The 25,299-nt window shown below is 26.5% G+C and overlaps 1 protein-coding gene across 2 annotated transcripts in view; it reads right to left on the bottom strand.

Moving 5' to 3' along the window:
* Window positions 1-2,686: 2,686 nt before the first annotated feature.
* The window catches only part of LOC114125735 (ABC transporter G family member 23-like), a 43,530-nt gene continuing 20,917 nt past the window's right edge, over window positions 2,687-25,299 (bottom strand). Inside the window, exons 1-15 of one of the 2 annotated variants that reach the window (XM_027989503.2) lie at window positions 18,749-19,333; window positions 15,283-15,415; window positions 15,048-15,202; window positions 14,822-14,929; window positions 13,773-13,866; window positions 13,543-13,695; window positions 12,902-13,029; window positions 11,515-11,737; window positions 9,553-9,733; window positions 8,631-8,746; window positions 7,619-7,689; window positions 6,770-6,858; window positions 5,671-5,847; window positions 4,988-5,074; window positions 2,687-4,142 (exon numbers count right to left, since the gene is read on the bottom strand). In XM_027989503.2, coding sequence (XP_027845304.2) covers window positions 3,913-4,142; window positions 4,988-5,074; window positions 5,671-5,847; window positions 6,770-6,858; window positions 7,619-7,689; window positions 8,631-8,746; window positions 9,553-9,733; window positions 11,515-11,737; window positions 12,902-13,029; window positions 13,543-13,695; window positions 13,773-13,866; window positions 14,822-14,929; window positions 15,048-15,202; window positions 15,283-15,415; window positions 18,749-18,918 — 2,115 coding nt within the window. In that variant the 5' untranslated portion in view covers window positions 18,919-19,333 and the 3' untranslated portion in view covers window positions 2,687-3,912. Of the gene's footprint in view, window positions 4,143-4,987; window positions 5,075-5,670; window positions 5,848-6,769; window positions 6,859-7,618; window positions 7,690-8,630; window positions 8,747-9,552; window positions 9,734-11,514; window positions 11,738-12,901; window positions 13,030-13,542; window positions 13,696-13,772; window positions 13,867-14,821; window positions 14,930-15,047; window positions 15,203-15,282; window positions 15,416-18,748; window positions 19,334-25,299 lie in introns of those variants that run through there. The other variant, XM_027989504.2, reaches the window with a different exon arrangement.

Here is a 25,299-nt window from a genome sequence, read left to right on the forward strand (position 1 = left end):
GTTCATGTATTAAAATAAAATAAATGTAATAAATTGTATCTAATAAAAAGTATTTTGATTTTTCCCATTTATTGATTTTCAGTGTAGGTTATTAGTTTTTATTAGGTTAGCACTAATTATGTAGGTCTTCAAGAAGAAAATATTGAAAACCACATATCTGGTGAACTTCTAGATAAAAAAAAAAAAATTATATGAACAATTAGACAAACGGTTGAAAGCAATGGTTCTAAACTATGGCAATTATACTATACTTGACTATTTAAGAGGTATAGCGTATAATTTTAATTTTAATTTTTTTTGACTAATTTTAACATGATAATATAAGTAATTACAATTACAATTAAGGGTGATAATTACAGTAGTGACAAAAGTAAGTTATTTAAAATTTTTAATTTTAAAAAATGTATGTTAATTTATATAATATGTATTTATTATTAACCTAAGAATAATTTTTAAATGCTGTTAGGTAAATGAATTATTTGTTTTAAAAATCAATATTTATTTTAATTAGTTAATGTTAAGCATTGTTATTCAAGTTTATTAGAGAGCTATCTTGTTGACTATAAAAAAAAAAAAATAAATATTTATAAATATGGTTATATGAATATTTTTTAATTATAACATGACCATCTCAAATTAAGTTTAATTTGTTTGTTTATGTATTATGATTTATGATAACGTCTTGGTGGGTAAATAGTAAAAAATAGATGATTCCTAACATAAAACTAAAAACTGAGGTAGGTATTGAAGTATATTTCATATATAGGTATATATATATATATATATATATATTATTGTATACAATAATATTATAAAATATGTTTTTAGAGTTTAGACTAAATTATATAATATCTTGTTCTATCTTGATATTTAATTTTTCTTTAACCTATTGTAAGGAAAATCAAACATAGATACTTGCATAGTTACATGCAAATAGTAGATTTGTGTTAGTTAGAAAATATAAATATTATTTTTAAGTAAATAGGTACTTAAATTAAATAGGTGTTGTTATGTAGGTGTAAGTAAGTGTAGTTAAATTTACTAATGAAAGATAAAAAATGATTTAAAATGTCTGGATAATTAATTTTATTCAATAAATTATAAATCCATTTTAAATTATTAAACTTCAAGAATAAATTGTTATCATATTAATGCGTACTTATCAGTAATTTACCCACTATGAAATGGATGACTAGCAATAGACACATATTAAAATAGACTCAACCAAAGGAAAGGTATAATAATTTAAGATATAATATCATTTTAACATCTTTACAGTTTCAATCGTGTAAAAATTGGGTAACTAAAATAATTATTTTGGGTCTAATTAACTTAAATAATTAGATTCAAAAAATAGCAATGTCAAATCTGTATTTACATTGATTTATTGTATTGCTAAGCCGAATATGTAGACAAAAATATAGTGTTAATGAAGTATTTTTTATAAAACTAAAGTGACTAGTAATTTTTTTATTGTTTACGGTATAAACTTAAAAATGTAAGTACATTGAAAATTGTTTACTCACTTATGAGTTATCATTGATGGGTAATCCAAACCGCTTGTATTATGATATACTTATAATTAGATTTTTATGCAATTTGATATTTTTTTCCTTTTCATATTTTTGAATTTTTGTCAGTAATCTTTAAAAATCATAATAGTTTGAAACGAATGGTGAATTTTTTTTCATATTTCTGCAAACCTATTTAATGATTATTGCATTTAATGCATTTGCATATATTCTTACAGAATTTAAAATGTATAGCGGATTGAAGCAAAAATTTAAGAAAAGTAGAGTATTATACATGAGTTTATTGTCATGTAGATAAATAAAAAGTGTATTTCGTAGGCACTAAAGAGAAATATAAATTATATAATATATATATATATATGTATATACGTATGTATAAATAAATTATATTTATCAAAACTACCTATACGATACCAGGTATCAATAAATAATAATATATCCAAACAACTTCAATTGACGTTGAACGATCGTTAAAAATATGTTTACAGATAAACATCATTTAATCATTACAGTTTCACCGAAGAAAAACTAGAAACGTATATTTTAGTTATTTAGTAATTTAAATATAAAAATACTAAAAAAAACATAGATAACATTATCTTCTATATATAGTGTGACAATTCGGTAAATTTACTATAAAATAACCTACTCATAAATTTGTCCCGAGCGAAACCGAAACTGTTTTTGTATATAATCTCAGTAATATGTCAAAACCATTATTGTTGGTACAGCACGTGATCATTTTTAAAACACTTTTTATTATTATATAAATGATATACATGATTAAAATTTAACTTTCAATTCTTCTCAATAATTCATTAAAATTGCCTATATTAAACCCCTTAAATTTCGGACGTGTAAAGTGCTATTTTTATATTTTAGACCTTAAAAATATGTTGCTATTTCAGAAATAAACATTTAGTTAATTCCAGAACGTGAAGATGAAAATCCCCTAATGGCAAACGTATTTCACCAGTAGTGTAGAAAATATTTGAAATTGAAAAATGTTATGAACACACGTTCGTTTGATTTAAAAATGGTTATTTGTAATGATGTCACTGTCGACGATGCACTCATAAAGCTAGTTGTTTAATAGGATTTAGAAGTATAAGATTGTTTTATTTTATAAACGAACATAAAGAAAAAATCTGAAATATGTATTAATATCTATTTAATAATATAAATTTTAATATTATTAAATAAATAAACGTTCTAAAGTTAGGTTAATTTTTTTCAACTTATACAAGATGACTATTTTATCATGAACCACTCTTTATTTCAAAAACTATTGATATTTTTGAAAATACTTCTTTTATATAATGAACAATAAATCAAACTAATTAAAAAAAATAATAATAATATAATATGTATTATGTACTTATATTGTATTTTTTTTATTGTTATAATTTTTAAGTTTTTTGAATCACAACATACACTTTTAATATCATATTCTGAAAGCGGAGTATTAGGCTAACATTTTAAGGAGTATCTTCATATCACTCCATTCCGTTCACTAAAATTTTAAATACTTAATATAACTCTTAAATTTCTGGTCCGAATTTCGATTTGTATACATCGAAATATTCTGCTTCGGAGTATAAAATTAAAAATGTTTGTTGTTAAATAAAAAAATTAAAAAACTTAAAAATTATAACGATAAAAAAATTAAAATTACATATATATATATAAATTTTTAAATTGTTTGATTTCAATTGTAAGTTAGGTATAAAAGAAACATTTTCAAAAATGTTAATGGTTTTTTTAAATAATGAGTGGTCCATTATAAAAAAAAAAAATCAGTGTATATTTTTAGCCATAAACATTACAATTTTCATAATTCTTATAAAATATATATTTTAAGAGTATAACTATATAAATATATAATATTACTGTTTTTCCACTCATATTTTTACTGATTTTATAAACAATTAATATTAATTAATAATAAAATAAAATATGATATAAATAAAGTATTTTCATACAATCTCCGTTTGTAATTTTTTTTTTTATATATATACAGAATTTGATAAATAACATATTTTGTTGGATACCGATGTACAGCAAATAAATAATCACCATCTAATTATTAATATAATATGATATAATTTCATCAAAATGAATTATGTTTTTTATACATATCATATTATAATTATATTATAGTATTTATAAATAAAAAAATCGTCTAAAACGTTACAGCTATCACACATGGCGTATATATCATAAATAAATATAATAATATGTTAAAATATTTATAGTTTGTAGGTACAATCGTGGTCTATTGGTGGTTTCCACCGGAACAAAAACAATACAATACGATATACCCAATAATTTGATAGGTATATTTTTAAATGTTATTATTATTATGCGAATTACGAGCCCATTAACTTTTTGTCCATACGTCCCGTTTGAGTTTAAGCATTATGAACGACACCAGCGTGAAGACGAGTATCCAAGAGAAGATCGACATGAATCCAAGGTACACGGAAGGATGCTGGAGGCCCAGGCCCTTGGCGGTCAGCGACCGCAGACTTTCTGTGGACATCGTCAACGGCATGTAGACGCTAATGCTGCGCAACAAGTAGTGGATACCTTCAGTAGGCCACATAAGTCCTAAAACGGTGTTCAATAAGGACGAGCGTTAGTGTCTGACAACAATTTAGTAGCTAGGATAACTGAGTTAATTATAAACAATTTATATACTTGAGTTAATTTAGTCAGGTCTACGTTAATAATGTTAAAAGTGAGAATAAGTGAAATACAACTAATATTATTTTCCCATCTGTGTTAATAATATTGGTGAAGAGGTAATGATGCCCTTCTTATCCATCAAATGGGTATTTTTGTAGTAAGACCGTATGCTGAGTGATCTATTTAACGTAAGACATCCATTACTTCAAAAACTTTAATGAAACTTTAATAAAACTTTGAATGTATTTTTGCTATATCATTTATAATCTAATTTAATGGAATGTTTGAAAATGTGTACTTGCAATATTTATTCATACATACTTATCTGTATGTTATTAAAAAACTTATAACAAATAACATTTTTTTTAAAAAAAGATATTTTAGTTACAACTTATCATAAACAACTACGTGGATTTTTTATTTATTGCCAAACCAAAATTTAATGCGAAATATTTTTCATAAGTTACTATATACTTATTTAGGATAAATATGAGCTCGTATAATGCAAAGAAAATTAAAAATATTACACATTTCTGCAATCAAAAAGTCATTACTTGCGTCTTTCGAAAAGAGTTTTGATTATTTATAGATGTCGGGTCGTTGACGAATTCTATTCCTCATCTTAATCCCTCATTACTATCCCCTGATATATACTCTTTTTCACTATATATATTTATATGTATATGTTATTATAATTAAAATATATTTTATAACACGTTTGTGTGTTTTAGATATTACTGTTTTTTTTTTATATTAATGATAATTACCGCATAAAAATTTCAATAAGAAATTTGTTCCGATTCCCAGAAATGCTGCTTCCGTCGTCGTCCTACAGATAATGGCCGTGAAAAAACCTGAGGATAAAAACATCATTATTAGATTACAATAATATGTGAGTATGTGACCAATAAGTTTCTCATTGCGCTGTTGAATCGGAGGGCGCATATCCCATCATACACGAATGTGTATTATATAATATGTGTACATTAACCTATACCTGACTTGAAATCTGTTGCACTTATGGTCAAAATAATTAGTTCTTCAATATCAATAAATAATCATTATTTTAGTAATAATTATTATCGGATGCGAATAACTTTCGTTATTTTAATTTGACTGGCGAAAATACAATATTTACTGGCGATATTACAGTTTTGAAGAAAAAAAAAGCCAATAATATTCGAATACGTTTTCTATAATATATTATATATGTAGACGATTGACGATACTTTAAGAATTTACATAGATATTTTATTGAATATTAAAATAATGATTTCAACTAAAATTATACTTACACTTAGTATGATTTTGTTGAACTAATAATTAATAATAAAATATATGTGTGTGTGTAGATAGTATAATATATAAGTATGAAACTTGTAGACTTGTAGTGTATATTCTAAGGCTTAAATGATTATTTAAAATTTATTGTTAATAAAAACATACGTACCGAAACACATTCCACCACATCCGATCATTGTTAATAGCAAAAATGACGGAAATATGTCACCGACGAATGGGTTGTCGAATATAACAAACATGACGAGCATCACCAGGGTAGTTTGAATGAAGATAAATACTGTCTGTACCAATACTTGGGCTAAAGCGATTTCAATGAAGTTCATTCCTACAGAGTTATTATTTGTTAATTAATATTATTACAATAAGTACCTAGGTAACTATGCAGATTGCATAAAGTAGTTTTATACATAAGTGTAAAAAGCTCAAAATATAAAGTGTATAGTCTCCCTTCCCTCCAACTATAGTTGTGGACAAATAAATACAAAATGATTGTTTACATCAATTACATAATTTACACTAAATATCTATTTTGTATCCATGTATCTATTAAGCAAATAAAGTAGCTGCAGATAAACACAGGTTAAATCTCAAGTAGATAATAGTAATTGATAAATATTATACATGCTGTTGGGTCATATTAATCTCTTAACATATTTTTTATGGAAAAAAGAACAATTTATATGACCTAGCAAATACCTAGAGACAAGAAAAAAAAACAATTTCAGATCATTTTTTTTTATTCGTTTGATTTTTAAATTAAAAAAAAATTAAAATAGGTTATATTTATGTTCTATTTTTTCTATGTAATATAATTTAAACATCATATTAATTATATTACAACATTATAATTATCACGTAGGTAGTGTTTTGAATCAACATTCACAATATTAATCATATAGCTAAATATTTTTACTAATTATTAAAAAATCATAATTTTTAGTTTAAATTTATACAAAAAGATTTAGATTGTCGTAAAACATTTTATTCAATCATTTCAAATCAACTAATCATAATGTAGGAAAATGAATTGTTAGACTTATGATATTATTATACAATTATGACGTGAATAGGTAACTTGAAAAATTATATCTCAAAAATAACTAACAAAAATATTTAGGTTTATTCGGCATACAATTATTGTAGTGCACTATTAGGAAATATTGGATTATTTTTTAGGAGACTTTTGGGAGCTAAAATTTAAATTTAAATGTATAGATATATAGATATGTAAGGTATGTAAATAATACCTGATAAGACCACTCTCTCGATAACACCTCCTTCTTTTTCAGAAATAATCGTAGATCCTGTGTAGATTGCAGGGAGATAAAATGCACATCTTTAAAATAAAAAATATAATTATTAATTAATATTTTCTTAAAACAAATTAAACCTAAGTCAACAGATTATAGGCGTGCCACAAGGTTTCTGGTCAGGTGCATCAAATATGTTTACAAGTTCATATTTAAATCTTTCTGATTGCTCAAAGAAAAATAATGTATTATAACTTTTATATAATTATGAATTATGACTAATATGCATTTTATAGTTCATACCAATTAAAATAAATAATGAATATACTACAATTTTTATTATGCATTTTATATACGATATACCAAGTATATATTATATATTATGAAGAAAGAAGTTTAACTATGTACCTATTTAATATTTATTAAACATCATTATGGAGAAAAACTATTTCATTTTTATTAATAAAAAGCCAAAAACACAATATAAATACTTAAAGCATAATGTAGTATGCTATTGATAGGTAGTCAATTATTATTTTTCTATAACAAACTTATTTTTTAATATTTGAATTTGGAATAATCACTATTGATACTGTACTTGGAATTTTGAATATTAATATTATAATTAATTGAACAGAATAGATTAAATTATTCTGCGGCATTTATAATAATTGTTTTTAAAATTAAATAATTAGCCTATTTAGCCTCATCACTGTTGCGTAATCTGGCATTATGCAGTGGTTCAGAATGGGCTTGACCAACCAATTCAAAATGTGTTGTCGAATCGGTCGAGGGCAGAAAAACACATTTGCTGCCCCTCGTGCGCACGCCAATGGGCATACTTACAGTGCTATTATTGCAGGTGACGCGTAATGTATGAAACTTGGATTTTTGTTTCCATAAACAGGGTCGAGGAACTACAAAAAACATAACCAATATAAAATATTTATAATTACATGTACATTACACCTAGACATGATTATCATTTATGATTACGTCTGTTAACAGATAGGTGTAGTTGATTAAATCCTTCGAAGTAATGGTACATGAAAAAAACAGACATGCTGCAGGCCATCGTTATGATATGTTAGTTAACTTTTAAATTAATACTAAGAATCGTCGGAATAGGAAGTACATTTTATATAAAAATAACACCAAATTGAATAATTCGAGTAATCGTAAAGATTACGTACATTGATACTTAATTAAAACAAAACACGCGGGCATACTCAATATTAAATTTAAAACCATTGAACATTTTAAATGTTTATTATCTATTATACTTCGATAAATTTGCACATTTTAAATGTTTTTATGTAAAAATGAATAATCAACCGTCATCTATTGGCGAGATGCCCGAATTTCAGGTCTCCGGTTTAAACGCACAGCGTACTAATTATTACGCTACGAAAAATAAACACGTCGAGGACAATATAATATGTAAAATAAAAATAATGTATAATACAAATTATTAGAAACTATACTATTATTACATAAAACCTGCCCTCGAAAATCGTCGTACAAATAATAGGTATTGTATAACGAAATTATCTATGTAAAACGTTAGTACAAGTGTAGTGAGCCCCCATGATATTTTCAAAACTTGGCGCTTATGGTATAAAGTATATATCTACACTTAATTTTAACAATGTCGCGTCAACGTTATCGATTTCATTATATTTTATTTGTCCATCGAAGTAATCTAACTATGAAATCACTACTGTCGTCGGCGGAGTATCTGTTGATTTGTGTGTGGTGCATATTTTTAGCTATCTAATTTTTACACATTCGTAAATCGTAGGAAATTTTAAGAAACTATCACGATATTAACACTGTATAATTCTAAGAGAACACTTACCCGGATTGGCGAGTTGCCGATTCTTTCTGATATATTACATTTTCCGAAAAGACTATCAACCACGTCCGTGTAGCTGTCGAAAATGTCTCTTTTAATCATGTCGTACATATACTTATCTGAAAAATTAAATTATATAATAATTGATAGAATATCCTATACTGTAGCGATTTCGCCATGTAATTAGTACGAAATGATAAGGGGTTTGATCGAATTTGAAATTTTCGCCCGGGTACAAACACTGCAAACCTTTATATTATAATATAGTCAGTGTTTATTATTTCAGATTTTCTATCCCGAGGGAGTAATGTAAATTTTCAAAAGAGTATTCCATAGGAATAAATAAAGAAGGGAATTAAAAATATCATAAAATTTTTTCTCTTCCACTGTCACCACCCTGAAATAAACAATTTCTATAATGATGATAATAAGTATATTACACACATCAGATGATTTTATTCGGAACGAAAGTAAAAATATAATAATACCAGGTATTCGTTTATCATTTTGGTTAGTTTTTGGATAGAATATTTTCATTTTTTTCATTTTCACTAGTAAGTGGTTATAACGTTTTGATTAAATAAACATATCTACTATTATAGTACTATCCTATTAATTTTTCAACAAATTATTATGAATACATAACCTACCTAACCTACCAGAGTCTATTGCAAATCTATAAGCTACTTAGTCGGTAATCCTCAGCATGATTGAATATTAAAATAAATCAGTAAGTCACTATAACTTGTATAAATTAATTGTTTTTTAATTTGCATTTGCTTCTTTATGACACCTGTAATATAATTTATATTTATTCCTTCTATCTTAAGATAGCAGCATAACGCAGTTTCATTACTTGCAGGTAACCCGTTTGGGGGCCACTGCGATAATATTATATTAATATATTAATCATATGTATTCTTACTTGTATTGTCAATCCACGCTTGGATAGATCCCATTTCGAATATGTTGTTGTCGGAGATATCTCCGCCTTCATTGAAACGGGTTGCTAAATTAGTACTGAAGTTTTTCGAAAAATGAAGGAATCCCCAGACTTTGTTTTCTGAAACTGCATACTGGCCATCTTCCGCACTGGAATAGTTGACCTGTAATACGACAAAATATAATAATCATGTCAAAGTTAATAAATTTGATATCCAAATAGCTATATAGTATATAGACTTAATATTATGCTTTTTATTTTTTTTCAATCTAATACCTAACCATTTTATGTAACTCGTTTACAAGATTATAAAACGTATGTACCTATAAGTAAAAAAAAACATTCTTCCTAAATTCTGCAGCGCAAATGTGGTGAAAGACAGTTGTAAATTTGAATACTCGATTCATATAAATATCTGATATGACGTGAGGTATATCAGTTCAAAATATTATGTCGTGTCGTATGTTTGAAGGTCCCATAAAATGTTGTTAAAAACCAAACGTTGGTATCTTTTATATTAATAATATATTGCGGCATTGAACTGTGCTAATATGCGATTGTAATTTATAGTGTTACTTTGCCATTTATCGTGTTAATATTTTATTTTATTTCGAATATACGTGCACAGAATTTCTGGGACGCGACGTTGACATTTTTCTTCGTCAAAATATGACTAATATCTATACGTATTTTTTTTATTACAACGTATCGTAGTTTGTCAATAACAAAACATCTTACATTATTGCAATTTGATATAGGTACAATGTTTTATAATACCTAAACACTTATTGTAGCGTTATAACTTATAATAATAACAATAATAGGTATAATATTAGTATACAAGTTACCAGAAAAAAGTTTTAAAAAATACTAAATAATTATTATCTATTTTTCACTTATTATTAGTTATTACTAAGGCTATGATTTTATTGATCTAAAATACTGAAAAAAAAATTTAAAAAATGACTAAATAGGAAAAATATTATGTTATATTATCACTCTGTGATATTAATAAATTAATAAATAATAAATAAATATAAATATAAATTGACAAAGACACGTAATCGAACATTATTTTCGGATATTATTGGTTGATTTAGTCCAACGAGTATAATATACTAATAATATTATTTTATATTACCTATACAAACGAAATATTATAAAAATATATTTTGAAATATTAACTATTTTTAGAAAATATGTTTACAGTTTTATTTTATTGTTGTATCTTTATATTATGATTGTACAATAATTAAATATTTAAAAATATTATTCAGATTTCAATAAAGTATAGAAAAAAAAAATGATCTCAAATCTAAAAATTACAAAAAATGTAAAAAATAAATATATATATTTGAACTGGTAAATGACCAAATCACATTTTGTGCTTGAAAAGCTATATCCTGTAAATCCTAAAAAAAAAATGCATAATCCTATACTATACTAGCCCTAGTTATTAATTTTCAATCAGATAGGTATACTTAGTTATGTGCCTGAATAGATATATACTATATAGCTATAGAATAATAATAACCATGGTAATGATTATGCTCGATATAGATGTCGTGAGACAAGATTTTTTTTTAGATTTTGTCTGCGTCGTATTCGATATTAATATAATTAATAAACCGTACGAAAATAAAAAATATTTATCTGAAATTTATGAAAACTCATTTAAAATAAAATACCTATAGAGTATAGGTAATAATCTACTGATCGAAATTTCCAGTGGAACACTAAGGATTTTTCCAATTTTCTAACCTTAATGATATTTGTTAGTTTATTATTTTTCCTAAGATGACTTTTTAAATACTTGAAATTTTAATAAAGAACTTTTGGTATAAAAGTCATTCGAAAATAACGCAAAGAGTGTTAAGTTAAAAGCGTTCAAATGATAAAAAGCTTTGTTAAAAGTAATTTAAAAAATTTGTTTGTAAATATTACCAATTCGAAAGTCTTTTCTTTTAGTCTTTCCAATACCAAACAACTGACTGGCACGCCTCCGTCCAAAAAACAATTTTTTGTCTGCGTCAACGAGCATGTACCCAACTTATTCACAGACTCTTCGTTTAATATACCCAAAGTTAAATGTTTTGGATCATGACCACATGCGATATTGAATAATACTGTTTGTATCAGTGGTAAGAAGATCACAAATAGAGTAAATCTTAAAAAAAAAGTATGATAATAGTGTATCAAAATGTTATACACAGTGTGCTCCAAGCATGCTTATCCTATTTTTCTTGATAAGAAAGTTATTCAAATTCAAATTTTTAAAATTTTTTACTATGATGCTTTGAGACTTTATTTTTAAGTTTTTGAAATTTATTGTACTACGATTAAGAGAGCGTCGTACCCGCATGACGTATTGTCTAACTAACATATAACATATACAAATGAATGTCCAGAAGTTTAAATTTTATGCAGTTAGCTAGAATGTTAGTCATTAACATAATTAGTGTGAATTAACAAATTATCAAATTCAAATGTAAGAACATTATCTGTGTTCTCGAGTCGGTTTTTTACAATACTTTAATTTTTAAGTAAATTATAAACATTTTTAAATATTAATATTTTACATATAGTCATAAGTCATAACTCGATTAAAAATAAGTTTAAAGATAAGTCATTTCACACTATTATTTTAACCAAACAAAGAAAAACTGCTCAGCGTATATATATATTAGTATATTATAGTTATTAAAACGAAGATTATACAACCCGCGGGTACGATGTTCTCTTACGGAATATGTCCTGTGAGGACATAAAATTCTGTTTTTGTAAGAAAATCGATCTTTTTTTTAAAAAAAATTGTTTAGCAGATAATTTTCTGAAAAATGTACATACCTACTAAAAAAAATTTCGAACTAGTAGTTTTAAGTTATTTAACTTTGTATATTAAGGTTAATAGATCTAAAAATTCAATAATTAATATTAATGTATCAAAATGTATAATTTGTAAAAATGGTCCATTTAGTACTTATAATAATTAATACTAGATATAATATTAAATCCATTTTATGTTTGAAAGTCAATAGTTAAGGACTATTACTTTTAATAAATAATAACTGAGAAACTACTCATTTAAATTTTAAATTAGGTACTAAACATTTTCAAAAAAAATATTCACTAAATTAATTTATAGTAAAAAAGAGAGGTTTGTATCACTAACGGACATTCATTTGAGTTTAAATAAACGAATTGAAATAAATTCATTAATAATTGAAAAATTAGCATTAGCATGTTTGGTGAATCACTCTACGTCTATATTAATAACATAATACGTATTATGATAAATAAAAAAATATATAAAATTTATTATTGTACTCACGGTATGTTTCTTCTCAACAGGTAAATGTTTTTACAGACCTGAGCTTTGAAACGACCAAATGTAAATAATGTGTTGTTTAACAAAGGTGGCGGTGGCAAATCTCGAGCATAAGAAAACCTTCTTGTAGGCTGAAACATTAACACAAAATATTAGATCGTCATAATTATAAGTAAGAAATTATAATAATTATTATATCTACATTCTACGTTACTGAATATCTAATTATTACATTTATTTAAAAATATAAGGTGTTTAGGGAAGATGTTGAAACAAACTAAAGCTTTAAAAATTATAATATTATGTATATAGTATGTATGTGTAACAGTAGTCATTAACGTTATAATATTTCCTTATTAGATAATATATTTGATATAATAAACTGAATATCACTATATTAGGTATTTAGGTATGTAATTTCTGTTATAATGCTACAATTGGAATTAAAGGGTTAGGGATTGTATGGACCTATGTATAAAAAAGATGGTTTGGCATGTGAAAATAAAACAAGCGAATGATGATAGTATTCAAATTAAATGTTCATATTATTATTCCCATATGGCCATATTTACTTATTACAAAGGGAAAATCGTTATATATTTTATTATATACTAAAAAAAAAAAAAAACAATATTGCTCCTTACTTGTTTTACTGGTATTTTGAAACTGTTTGTCTTGGCCACTTGGTTTTGGCAAATCTTCAAAAATGCTTCCTCCAAATACGAACAATTGCACGAAGTCAATAATTCTGTTGGCGTTGCTTCGGAAAGAAGAGTACCTTTCCTCATTAGACCAATCTATAAACAAATATTTGTTGACATATTATATCACATTATACTTTTCGATAAAAAAAGTTAATAAAAATTTGTCTAACCATTTGTGACTGTTTTGCTTCTTCGATGTAGTGCGTAGTGATTATTACTGTTTTACCTTCATTCGATGTCAAATCCAATAGAAGTTCCCAAATGCTAAAAATTCAAATTTTAGTTATTTTAGGTGAAATAAATATATACATTTATTTTCACTTAATTTTTATTTTACAGTAAATAAACATTATTTAAAACACTGAAAAATCCAGTAACTCAAATTTGTGAATGTAATATGAATATTTTAATGCAATATGTATAGGTTTAAGAAATGTAGCTATTATGATTAACGATTACATTTTAAATATGATTTACGCATTATTATTTATTTTTAATTGTTTATAATTTATTTTGTTTTAAATACATTTAAAAAGAGGTCACTGCTTTTCTAATTAATTGACAATTGTATATATTAATTATATATTGTACTATGAGTGTAACTAAGATTTAATAGTTATAACGTCTAAAGCCCCCGGGTATGAAAACCATCATGAGCCACATTTTTAAGTTAACTAGAGCTTAGTCTACACTTTAGGGAGTGTATTATCAAAATTGAAAATAAAACACAAACATAAAGCCCCTATTCTTTTTGTTAAAAATAAAATAAGTATAATATATATTTTATGATTGTATAATATGAAATAGATTTATATTTAGATACGAATGTTTATAAAATATCAGTATCGATATAATCTCAGTTTTTTTTCTAATTTACCATAACAAGATCACTAATTCTGTTTTGGGTCATAATCGACATTTTATGCATATTTTGATTAATCTTATACATAAATTCGTACTTCTGCTGTAGTATTGATATATTTTAAATATTTTACACATTGAACTCATGACAGATTTTTTTTATACAAAATTGAGTTTTAACCAGTAGGGTCTAAAAAAGAAAAATGTCTAAGCCTCTTAAACTACTAGTTATGTGTATTATCTATTACTATATAGTATAGACTATAGGTATACAGTGTACATTTGCAAAAGATAATCAATAGTTTTGAAATCTATATTAATTTAAACATGCAATTTTATTAAACGTAAATTTAATTACCTTTGACTTATTAAAGGATCCAAGCCAACTGTAGGTTCGTCTAAAATCAATAGTTTTGGGTCGTGAAGCATCGCTACTGCAAGGGACACTCTTCTTTGTTGACCACCACTTTATAAAATCAAATTTATCATAACATGGTTAATGATTATATTATATAGGTACTGGAGTTATAATAATTAGTTAATAACAATAATCATGAACGACGTTTGTCGAATCTCTTACTTACCTAATCTCATTTAAACTCAGACTATATGATGGCAATTTCAAGAGCTCCTTTAGTTCTCGGCCTCTTGTTTCGATAACATCATTTGATAAATTAAATATATAACCATAGTACGTGAACGTTTCTTTTATGGATAATTCGTTGTGCAGTGCTAATTCCTTTAGAAATAGAAACATAAATATGAATATAAAAAAGAAATTAAAAAATAGTATTCGATAAAGTGATTTTTCGGCATTACTTGTGGCATATATCCGATGTCTGATATGTGTTTGCCTTTAAGTTTTATCTCTCCGGAATCTAAATGTAAACGGCCGACGATACAACTCAGTAGAGTTGTTTTTCCACAGCCGCTAGGTCCTAATAGCCCATATCTGAAAATTTACAACAAATACAAATTACATTTTTATCTGAATAAATGGTTTTTTTCTCATGTCAAAATAAATTACGAATTCGATAACACACAGTATAACTATTATATAAATACAATTCATCATTATTTATTTCCTGTAAAATTACAATTGCTTTTACGTATAGTATCGTTTACTCCTTACGCCGCATAAAACTAAAAAAAAAAAAAAACGTTAAATTTTACGTTTAGAAGTAAAGAAATCGTTAGATGTAACATTTATGAAAAATAAATTTAAGGATAATATTTTTTAACCTTATGTATTTAAATTATCATGTTACGATCTTCATGATTTCATACTTTCTTTGATATTATCATCAAAACAATAGTGATTGTTTTTTTTATTAAAAAAAAATTATTGATTTGTGTTTTATTTTATTGAATACAATTATCATATCATTGACTTTGGCTATCTGGCTATCGTAAGGTATATTTTAGCTGTTAAACAAATATTGTTAACTGATTTTGATAACATTTTGGTATCCGATTATGTAAAACAGTAAAACTAGAAAATAGATTTTAAAAAACTCCCAGTGGAGAATTTCCGTGGTTACAACGATCAAAAAACCTCCAGCAATTATTATAATATTATGATACTATGCAATTAGAAAAAAATAATTATTAACAAACCGGCTATAAACAATTATAATTATGATTGCTTCAAAATACATAGATTCGTGTAAATATTAATTAATTAATAAATAAGGTTAACAATATAAAAAGGCATATGTTATAATTATATCCACAGAATGAAATTTTTATAAATCTAACGAAGTCATATTTGAATCATGCATTTGTATCATAATAATATTCACGCGAGTTTGAAAATGTTAATGAAAAATATTAATTCAAATGTCAGTTGTACACTTACAAATATAATATAATCCGACTTACGTTACAATAATAAGTTGGACAATATTAAACTTTCTACTAAGAAATATTAATTTCAATGCAACAAACACGTGAAAAAGAGAAAATAAATTAATAAGTTTAATATCAACAATCAGTCGTGTACTCATACAGCTTATTGATACAAACATGTTTTTACTATTCTAATTCTATATAATACTTAAGATGGATTCGATATCGTCTGTATTTTCTACAAAAATATACTATCTTATGCCAACCGTACCAACTATCCTAATTTCTAGCCATATAGAATAAAATATCAGAATATATATAAACATTTTGTAAAGAAAATTACTCGAAAACCATTTTCCGACTTTTTAAATTTGAATTCATAAACTCATTAAAGTTAAATTTTAAAATTTTAAATATTATTAATTTTAACATTTTAATGATATTGAAATGAAGAAAAAAAATAATTTAAAAATGGAAGAATGTCGTTTTCAAGTGACTTTTATGAAGAATTCAATTATGTTTTCAGATATTTTATCGGATAATTAAAGTGTTTAATACAAATGTCTAATAGTTGATAATTTTGACTGAGAAAAATAAAATTATTAATCGTGTAGTAGGTACTGTAGTGAATTAATGACATGCGCGTGCACGTGCGAGAGGGCTCCAATATTTCTTTTATGTTTTACACACAGTTACACTCACTAATGGTCACTGACTACGTATACATTTGCACGATTCGTAATTTAAAAAATTGCCTGTAGATGAACTCTATAAAAACGGTCCGTATTTAATCCTATTTATAACTTTTACCAAAGATGTGATCCTACCTATAACAATGATATTAATTGTATTTCAATTGCGACTTGACGGAGGCACTTTGGGAAAAAAATTACGTACTTAATTAAATAATGTTATTACGTTTTCCAGAAACCGTTATAAAATAAACACTGTTGTATAAAGTGTATAGATTGTAACAACGATAACTGTAAAATGAACATACACACCTCCCGGTATGGGGAAGGGTGAAATGGGTTTCAATACAGCTACTTAAATTTTTTATTTACTTATATATAATTGTCTATTTATAGTTCAATGTTAATACGAAAGAACAAAAGGAGTAGGTATAATTTTGTATACTTATCCACTAAGCTTATATTTTCTGCTTGTGTTGCATTACAAATTTACAATTTTTAAATAGTTGCAGGTTTATTAAATATTATTATGTATTTTTATGTTCTATGCAAATAATAAATATATTAGGCAATACATATTTTTATCTAATACTTTATTATAATGAACATTGTACTAAAAATTGCTTTCAAAGTTCGTACAATGGCAGTGGCGGTATATTGGTGCTAGGATTTTTTAAATTAAAATTAACAAATATTCGTAAATTGGTGTCAACCAGTTTCGACTATATTCATTATGAATTGTTCCATTACTATGCATTGACCACGTGTACTCGTATATGATACTCAGACTTAATAATATATATATTCCAAAACTCAATATTAGACTACTTTGAATAGAGTTCGTATAACAAAATCTACAAAAAACAACAAATCGATTTTTGCAAAATAGAATTAATACGCTAAAACGACCTGATTAAAATTACTATGTATTTTCTAAAACATGGAATCGTTCAAATTAATATTAAATATTATAATATTATTTAGTCGTTGTTATTGGTAAATTGGGTGGTCTTAAATACGTTACACCGCCGTGTATTATAAAAATAAACATTGTGCTTGAAACATAATTTTATAGAAAAATCAGAGCGAAATGCTTTATTACAATGTCATGCCAGGTCGGATAATCCGTAAATTGAAAAAAAAAATCAGATTAATTAACCCTTACTCGGTGGTACTCGAGATTAACACGATTAAGAATACAAGTTATAATAACACAGCTGCACAAGACCACTGAACGCGTTTTAATTCGTTAATATAAGTCTGACGAACAGTATATTTAAACTTTAAAAATAATATTAACTTATAAGTTGAAAATATGCTAATTTTTGTGCACCCTATGTGCTGGATCATATAATATGTATATATAGTGATTGCACAACTTTCAACCGACATACTATACCAGTCGTTCTCATTGCACGGATAGGTACTATATATATTACGATTGTGGTAATCGAATTATTATTATTATGAAGGAATTTGTCTAATAGTATCCAAATTATTTAGTTAAGAAAAAAAACGATAAACGAACACAAAATAGTTTAGACGAGACTTTAAAAATGAACTTTCTACCTGTATAAGCTATAACCGCGATAAAAAAAAACGTTGATATTGCCTATCGAATGCTCCTTAATTTAAAAAAAAGTCACTCTTCCAACGCGCACTCGAGTGTTGTCATACGCTCGCCAATCGCGACAGTCACGTGCGCATCTATAGGTGTACGGGTGCTTCACGGGGGTGGTACTTACATTTTCCCGGTCGGAATGGTCAGGTTCAAGTCTTTGAGTATGGCCGTCTGACCGTACTGTTTGTACGCGCTCCTCACGACTACCGCCGACGAGGGACGGGCCACGACCGTCTGCTGCAGGTGGTTTTCGGGGGCCGGTGCTTCGTCGCGCGTCACCACCGACGCGGTCATGTTGGTCGTGCGATTTCGTGCCCGAAACAAAGTTCAAAAGTCTCACGCGCGTACGATGACCGGGGACGGGGGACTGGCTGTATAGAACCTCGTAAAAAAGCTAGACAGACCGGACCGCGAAACTCTTGTCGCCTCCGCAAACCGCCGACGTCGTCGTTACGATTTCGCGGTGCGGTGTAATATTATTGTTATTGCTGGGCGAGTGCAGATGACGACGCAGATACGAAAATCGCATCGGCGGCCGAAATGCGCTCTGGGGTAAAACGTACGCGGGTAAAATATGACGCGCGATAACAATAATATTATTATGACACGGACTGCGCGAACGCAACAACGGTAATGACGCGAATGACTGACTGATGCGCGCAGGACATTATGTGCCACTATAGTTGTCGTGTACTGGCTGTAATTTGCAGTCGGCACTTAGGGCGACGGCCGACCGTGTGGCGCGCGAAATCGGCTTGCCCCCTCGACGTTAAGTTATTTTTCTTTCATACGTCACGATTGTTGTACCAATACCACGCACACACACACAATTCGATCATTATATTATTATTATTATGTGCGAGTGTTGTTGTATACGATATCCTGCGCCACGTACCGGCCAGGACGTGATCGAAATATAGGTATATGAATGCGGTTGTGTATGTGCACTTATAAATCGCCACACGAAAAACGTCTGTATGGCGTTTGCGAATTTTTTATTCGTTCCAATCGACGCGATGCGTAACGCGTACCTATACCTACCTACCTAACCACCTATAGGTACCTGTTTATCGTGCATAATATTTTATGATTATATTATGTACAACATCGCGTAGGCATATCGTAACACTAAAAACCTATGCTTAGCTCTGTAACATTTGTTAGTAAAGTAGTTAAATCTTACAATTTGGAGTAATTTTTTTTTTTGTTCCTATACTATTTATTGCGTTCAATTTTAAAACCGTGGAAAATTATACTTCCATAGTACTTGTATTCGACTTGGAGGGACTTGACAGAGTTTTAGAGGATCCCCTCGTGTTCGAATATAAATTTTAATCTACATATATTGTCTCGATCTTACAAACGTTCGATAAACTTAGCAAATTCGCGTTCCACAGAAGTAATGCTGAGAACCAAAATATATTTTGAGAATTTTGGTTACCCGCTTTTCACGACATATTAATACATTTTATAGGTAGTTTCTTTTTCGCTTCCGACCTCCTTGACAAATTATGGTTCAAACTTTGAATACCAATAGGCAATTATCGAATTACTTATTTTCCATTTGTAACCACTCGTGTACTTTTAAATGCCAAATCTTATTAGATATTTTATTATTATTAATATTAGGGATGTTAACCAATTTTATTTATTTTATTAGTGCTATTACATAATAATATATCAAACTCTGTGGATGATTACGATTAAAGCTATTTAAATAACGTATGTTGTAAGTAAGGATTTTACTTATGTTTTATAAATTGAGTAAAACTTGTATTATAGCTTTTATTTAGAAAAAATGTTAATGTATTTTGTTTGTGTTTAAGTGATTTTATTTAAAAAGACAACAAATCGTATTTGTCGTTTAATACATCCGAGTACATTGAATGATAAATATACTATGATGAAGACCAATAATATAATAATCTATTAATGCTTCATTTTTTATTAATTAATTATTATTATACTTATTATTTATTTAGCTTATGATGCAAACTAGCTATGATGTACTAAACCGAATCGCGAGTATAGTTATATAATAATATTATTATGGTGTAGTAAACCCAATTACAGCAATAAACATATAATATTAATATGATGAACGTTCTGTACTTAGAAATATGCAGTTGTAAATATTGAGTTTACAAAGGTTAGAACACACGTTAGCGCCAATGAGCACATAATAATTTATACTACTAACCCATCTTCACTACCACTGTCTTGAACTCGACATAACTGATAAACGTGCATGCTACATCGTCAATATAGTGAGTTATATTATTATGTGTAAACGTGCACAGCGCTGAATTTAATATGATATCATATTGTGTGAATAATATACGACACGGTAATAGAGAAACGGGTTATTCGGTGGCATAATGAAATTGAAAATTTTGAGTCTAATATTTCAGATATGATATAGATTTCAACATTTAATCTTTAAAATGTTATGATACAAAATTCCACATATAAGTTTTTCTCACTGGTAAATAATTTTAAAAATTTATCGTAAAACCACATTATTTTTTTTATGATGACATCGGATATTTAAACTTAAAGTAACAAGTTTTCCTCAACCAATTTATGTTATTTTGTTATACTCGAAAATCGTTAGTTGTAGTCTGTAGAAACTTACATTCCATTGTTACTACAATTATTATTATTTTCTACACACAATGAAAAGTTAAATTTTTTTGACCAATTTCAAACTTTTTGTACTATTAAGCGAATTACATCTTTTTACTGTGGCACCTTTGCACTATTACATAAAAGTTATAATGCGATATTTTTGACAACAATTAGTTTATTATTTGCCGTATTTATAAAACGATATAAATAAATTATAAAATATCTTTAAAAATAGAATCTGATACACCGTATCTACTGATGTGAATCGTATTTCATTTTGCAAGTGCAATGAATTAATATAATGTCATTCATAACGAAAAGTGACCTACTCTGTGGCGAGTTACAATACGTAACTTATGCAGCAGAATGAATTTCCGCAGTTTTTTTATGTAACCAAGTACTCGAATTTTTACTGATAGTAAGAATGAGATCAATTTTGAGTACACAATTAATTTTATATCAAATAATTTAAAAAGAAACTCAACAAAATGTTGTTATTCTGCTTACCTATTGTCATTTTACATTTATACTATAGTTATTCAATTCATGTTTACATTGCGTTTTATTACGTAAACTATTTGATGACATTGGTGTTTTGATTATATTTTCTACAGTGGTTAGTCTACAAGAAATATTCGGTATGCATCATAATATTATACATACATATTATAACTGCAATATACGTACTTCGATCAACTGATGTATTTTTTTGTACGAAATTCTCTCATTCATTGAAGAGTTTTGAACTTAATGAAATTAGTTATGTAAGCCGACTATTTATTTTTATTTTTATCATTTCTTTTATCGTTTTTTATTATGCGTTTTATCGTTCACGTTATAGATACTTACATTACATAGATGTTTTGCAAATTTTAAAATAATAGACAAATGTACCTAATCTAGTAAATAAAGTGTTTAATATGAACATTAAAATTTAAATAGTGAATAGAAAAAGTACATACAAGTATACAACGTTTGCTATTACTAAATAATATAAATGTTACTAATTAGTAACTTAATTCTAAAATTATTCGTATATCAAGTATTCTTATTTGAATTGATAATATGTCACTAGACCTCGAATGGTAAAGTTGAAATAAATTTATTTTATTTATTAAAATGTTTCCAGTTATTAATTTTGGGACGCGATCGTTAATGACATTTTTAAATTTATTCAACCAACTATCCAAAAATATTTAAATAATGTGTTATATCTATACAATGATCATATTAAGAAACGTCATGCTCAACTTGAAGAAAATTAAAAATCACTTAAAAACAATGCAAGTATTTGTATCACTTTTAGTTTATAGAGAATTTCAATTTTTTTATTTTTGAAAAAAAATGCGAAATTTTTGCAATACGTGTATATTATTTCCTATACCAATTAATTTTTAAAAATATTTAGGTACACTAATTGTATTTATACCGAGATCCTATCTACACCATTTTACGTTCAAAATAGAGGATAATATAATAACTGCTGAACTCAAAATCGTCCTTCTTAGACTTACCTCTACACTCTACAGTGATTAATTATTGAATTTAAATTTAACACGTTCATTAAAATGACCTATTCAAAGACGATAGATAAATTGGATATCTACTAAGCAGCAGTGCTATCAGGTTATTTTTTTAAATATAAAATTATTATAATTTAATTTTATAATACCACGCGACCATTGTAGTCTATTATATACATGTCAAATGCTCTGTATGCGATTATAATACTACAATAAACAGCTAATTAAACACTAATTAGTAGTACCTAAGTAATATAAAAAATATAGAGTTGCCGTGTAAATCTGTCAGTCTATCAATCTGTGTCACCTTTAAACGATGAAAAATAATTAATTATATGATTTTTTTTTTTAAATACTATTAAGCATTTTTCCCATAATAATATCTAATAAAATAAAATGTTCTCAACTATTAATTATAATTATTTTTTTTCATTTTAATTGTGTATACCAATTACAATATACTTTTTTAATAGCAACACTTATTTTGAACACAATATTCGGATAGGTCTATTTTTTTAAGCAATTTTGATGTACCAATTATGGTTCAAAATTCAAAGTTGACTAAATAAGACTAATAAGAGTCATGTCAATTTAAATAAATAACACATTTTTTATATTATTTTTAATTTACATTTTTAATTCTTATTGGTCACTTTTTGAATATTTGTATGTTTTTTTTTTTTAGAAGTGTTATTACATAAATCGCAAACTACTGTGTAGAAATTTTCTTTTAGTTTATTACACTTTTCTACTGATTGTTTACGTGACTGTTCTCTGCTACTGTAGCCGTATTATAAATTACTGTAAAAATAGGTACAAATGTCTAATATATGAGGTGAACGCGATTATTGTTTGAACACTTTAGTGACTAATGTTTTGTAACAGATTTATTAAAATGAAAACGGAATAATAAAAAGAATTTGAACAGTAATATGTTACGTATACATAAGTATTGCTGTACACCTATAATGATATGTGCAGTACTCGGAAATAAAATATGCAACAAACGTAGGTATAGCTAGGTGTAGTGTGTACGCTACCCTGAAAATGGAACGGTACAATTAGATACACAATTCGTGAATCGCGATAGACATGTTATGTGATGGTAAAATCAACGTCGACTCAATCCGACGGATCTTTAATTAAAAATTAAATTATTATTTGTCCGCGTTTCGTATATATAATAATAATATAATGTTTAATATTACCTATCGGCTTCTTAGCATTTTTTTTCCAAATTTAATCGTTTTTCATACATGGTTAATTCAATGAAATATTAAACAATATGGCAATTGACTATTCGGGCACTGTGAATATTGAATAATTGTTATTCTGTACAAATATGTCATCAATATTGGCCGATAAACGTACAATAGAGTACCTATAACAATTCGACAGCGTTCATCCTTGAGGTCACCTTGACTAGGGTCTAGCGCACTACGTATTGTAATATATATTAAGTAGTATAGCTACATCATAACCATGGTTCTTGCCTGTATATGTTTTGTACGAATCAATTAAAGATAACTTGTTCGATAATAATTTTAATTGTTCCTAGTTTTTTAAGCAGTTTTATAATAATATATTATTATTTTCGTGTACCACTTGTTATCGATTGATATTGTATTTCATATTTAGTAAACACAGCTCGATAGCAAATATTATATATGTTTACTAATTACTGTGAGCTTGTACCTGGATAAATTATCATTTTCGTAGCTTCCAGATGTTTTTTTTATGTACGTTAGTAGATACAAGGTGATTCATCAAGATCAAACGGTCTCACCTCCGTATTTTTCGTTTTGTTGATAATTAATAAGCTAAAATTTTGATTTTTGGAATTTTTAAGTGTACTCGAGGACCACATTTTCAATAGTTTAATTTTTTATACCATTTAAAGATTGATATATATGTGGCGATACTAAATAATTTTTTTTTTAATGAAAAATCTTTCCATTAATACGTAAATTAAACACATTAATTTAATCAAACACGTCACTCGGCATTTGATCGACCTATAGCTGCAGTAATAATAATAAGTTATAAATTATAATATTGTACACTATTTCGCTTGAAAAAAATTAAATAAGTTTATTTAAAGCTCAGTATTAATATTTTTAGTTAATTATAGTCTACTATGTCTAATAATGATTGGAAAAAAATATTAGTACATGTATAGGTGATTATAAAATAAATATAATAACTGTGAATTGTAATATGATAAGTAAAAAAAAAAAAAAAATACTCTATGACACTAAAAAGTAATAGTAATTATTTCTTTTACATTGTACAATGCACATGTATATACTTTACAAATTATATTTTCCTCTAAGAAACTATATTTTATATATTTATATTTTTGTATGTATTTTTAATTAAATGTTGGTATGTAAAACATTTAATAATTAATAAAACATATACAAAATTTAAAAATAAAATAGAAATAGAAAATCAATAGAAAAAAAATATTAACTATCACTACATTATAATATATTATTATTTACTAACTACATTTACATTATGC

Source organism: Aphis gossypii, chromosome X, assembly GCF_020184175.1.
Source record: "Aphis gossypii isolate Hap1 chromosome X, ASM2018417v2, whole genome shotgun sequence".
Classification (NCBI taxonomy): domain Eukaryota; kingdom Metazoa; phylum Arthropoda; class Insecta; order Hemiptera; family Aphididae; genus Aphis; species Aphis gossypii.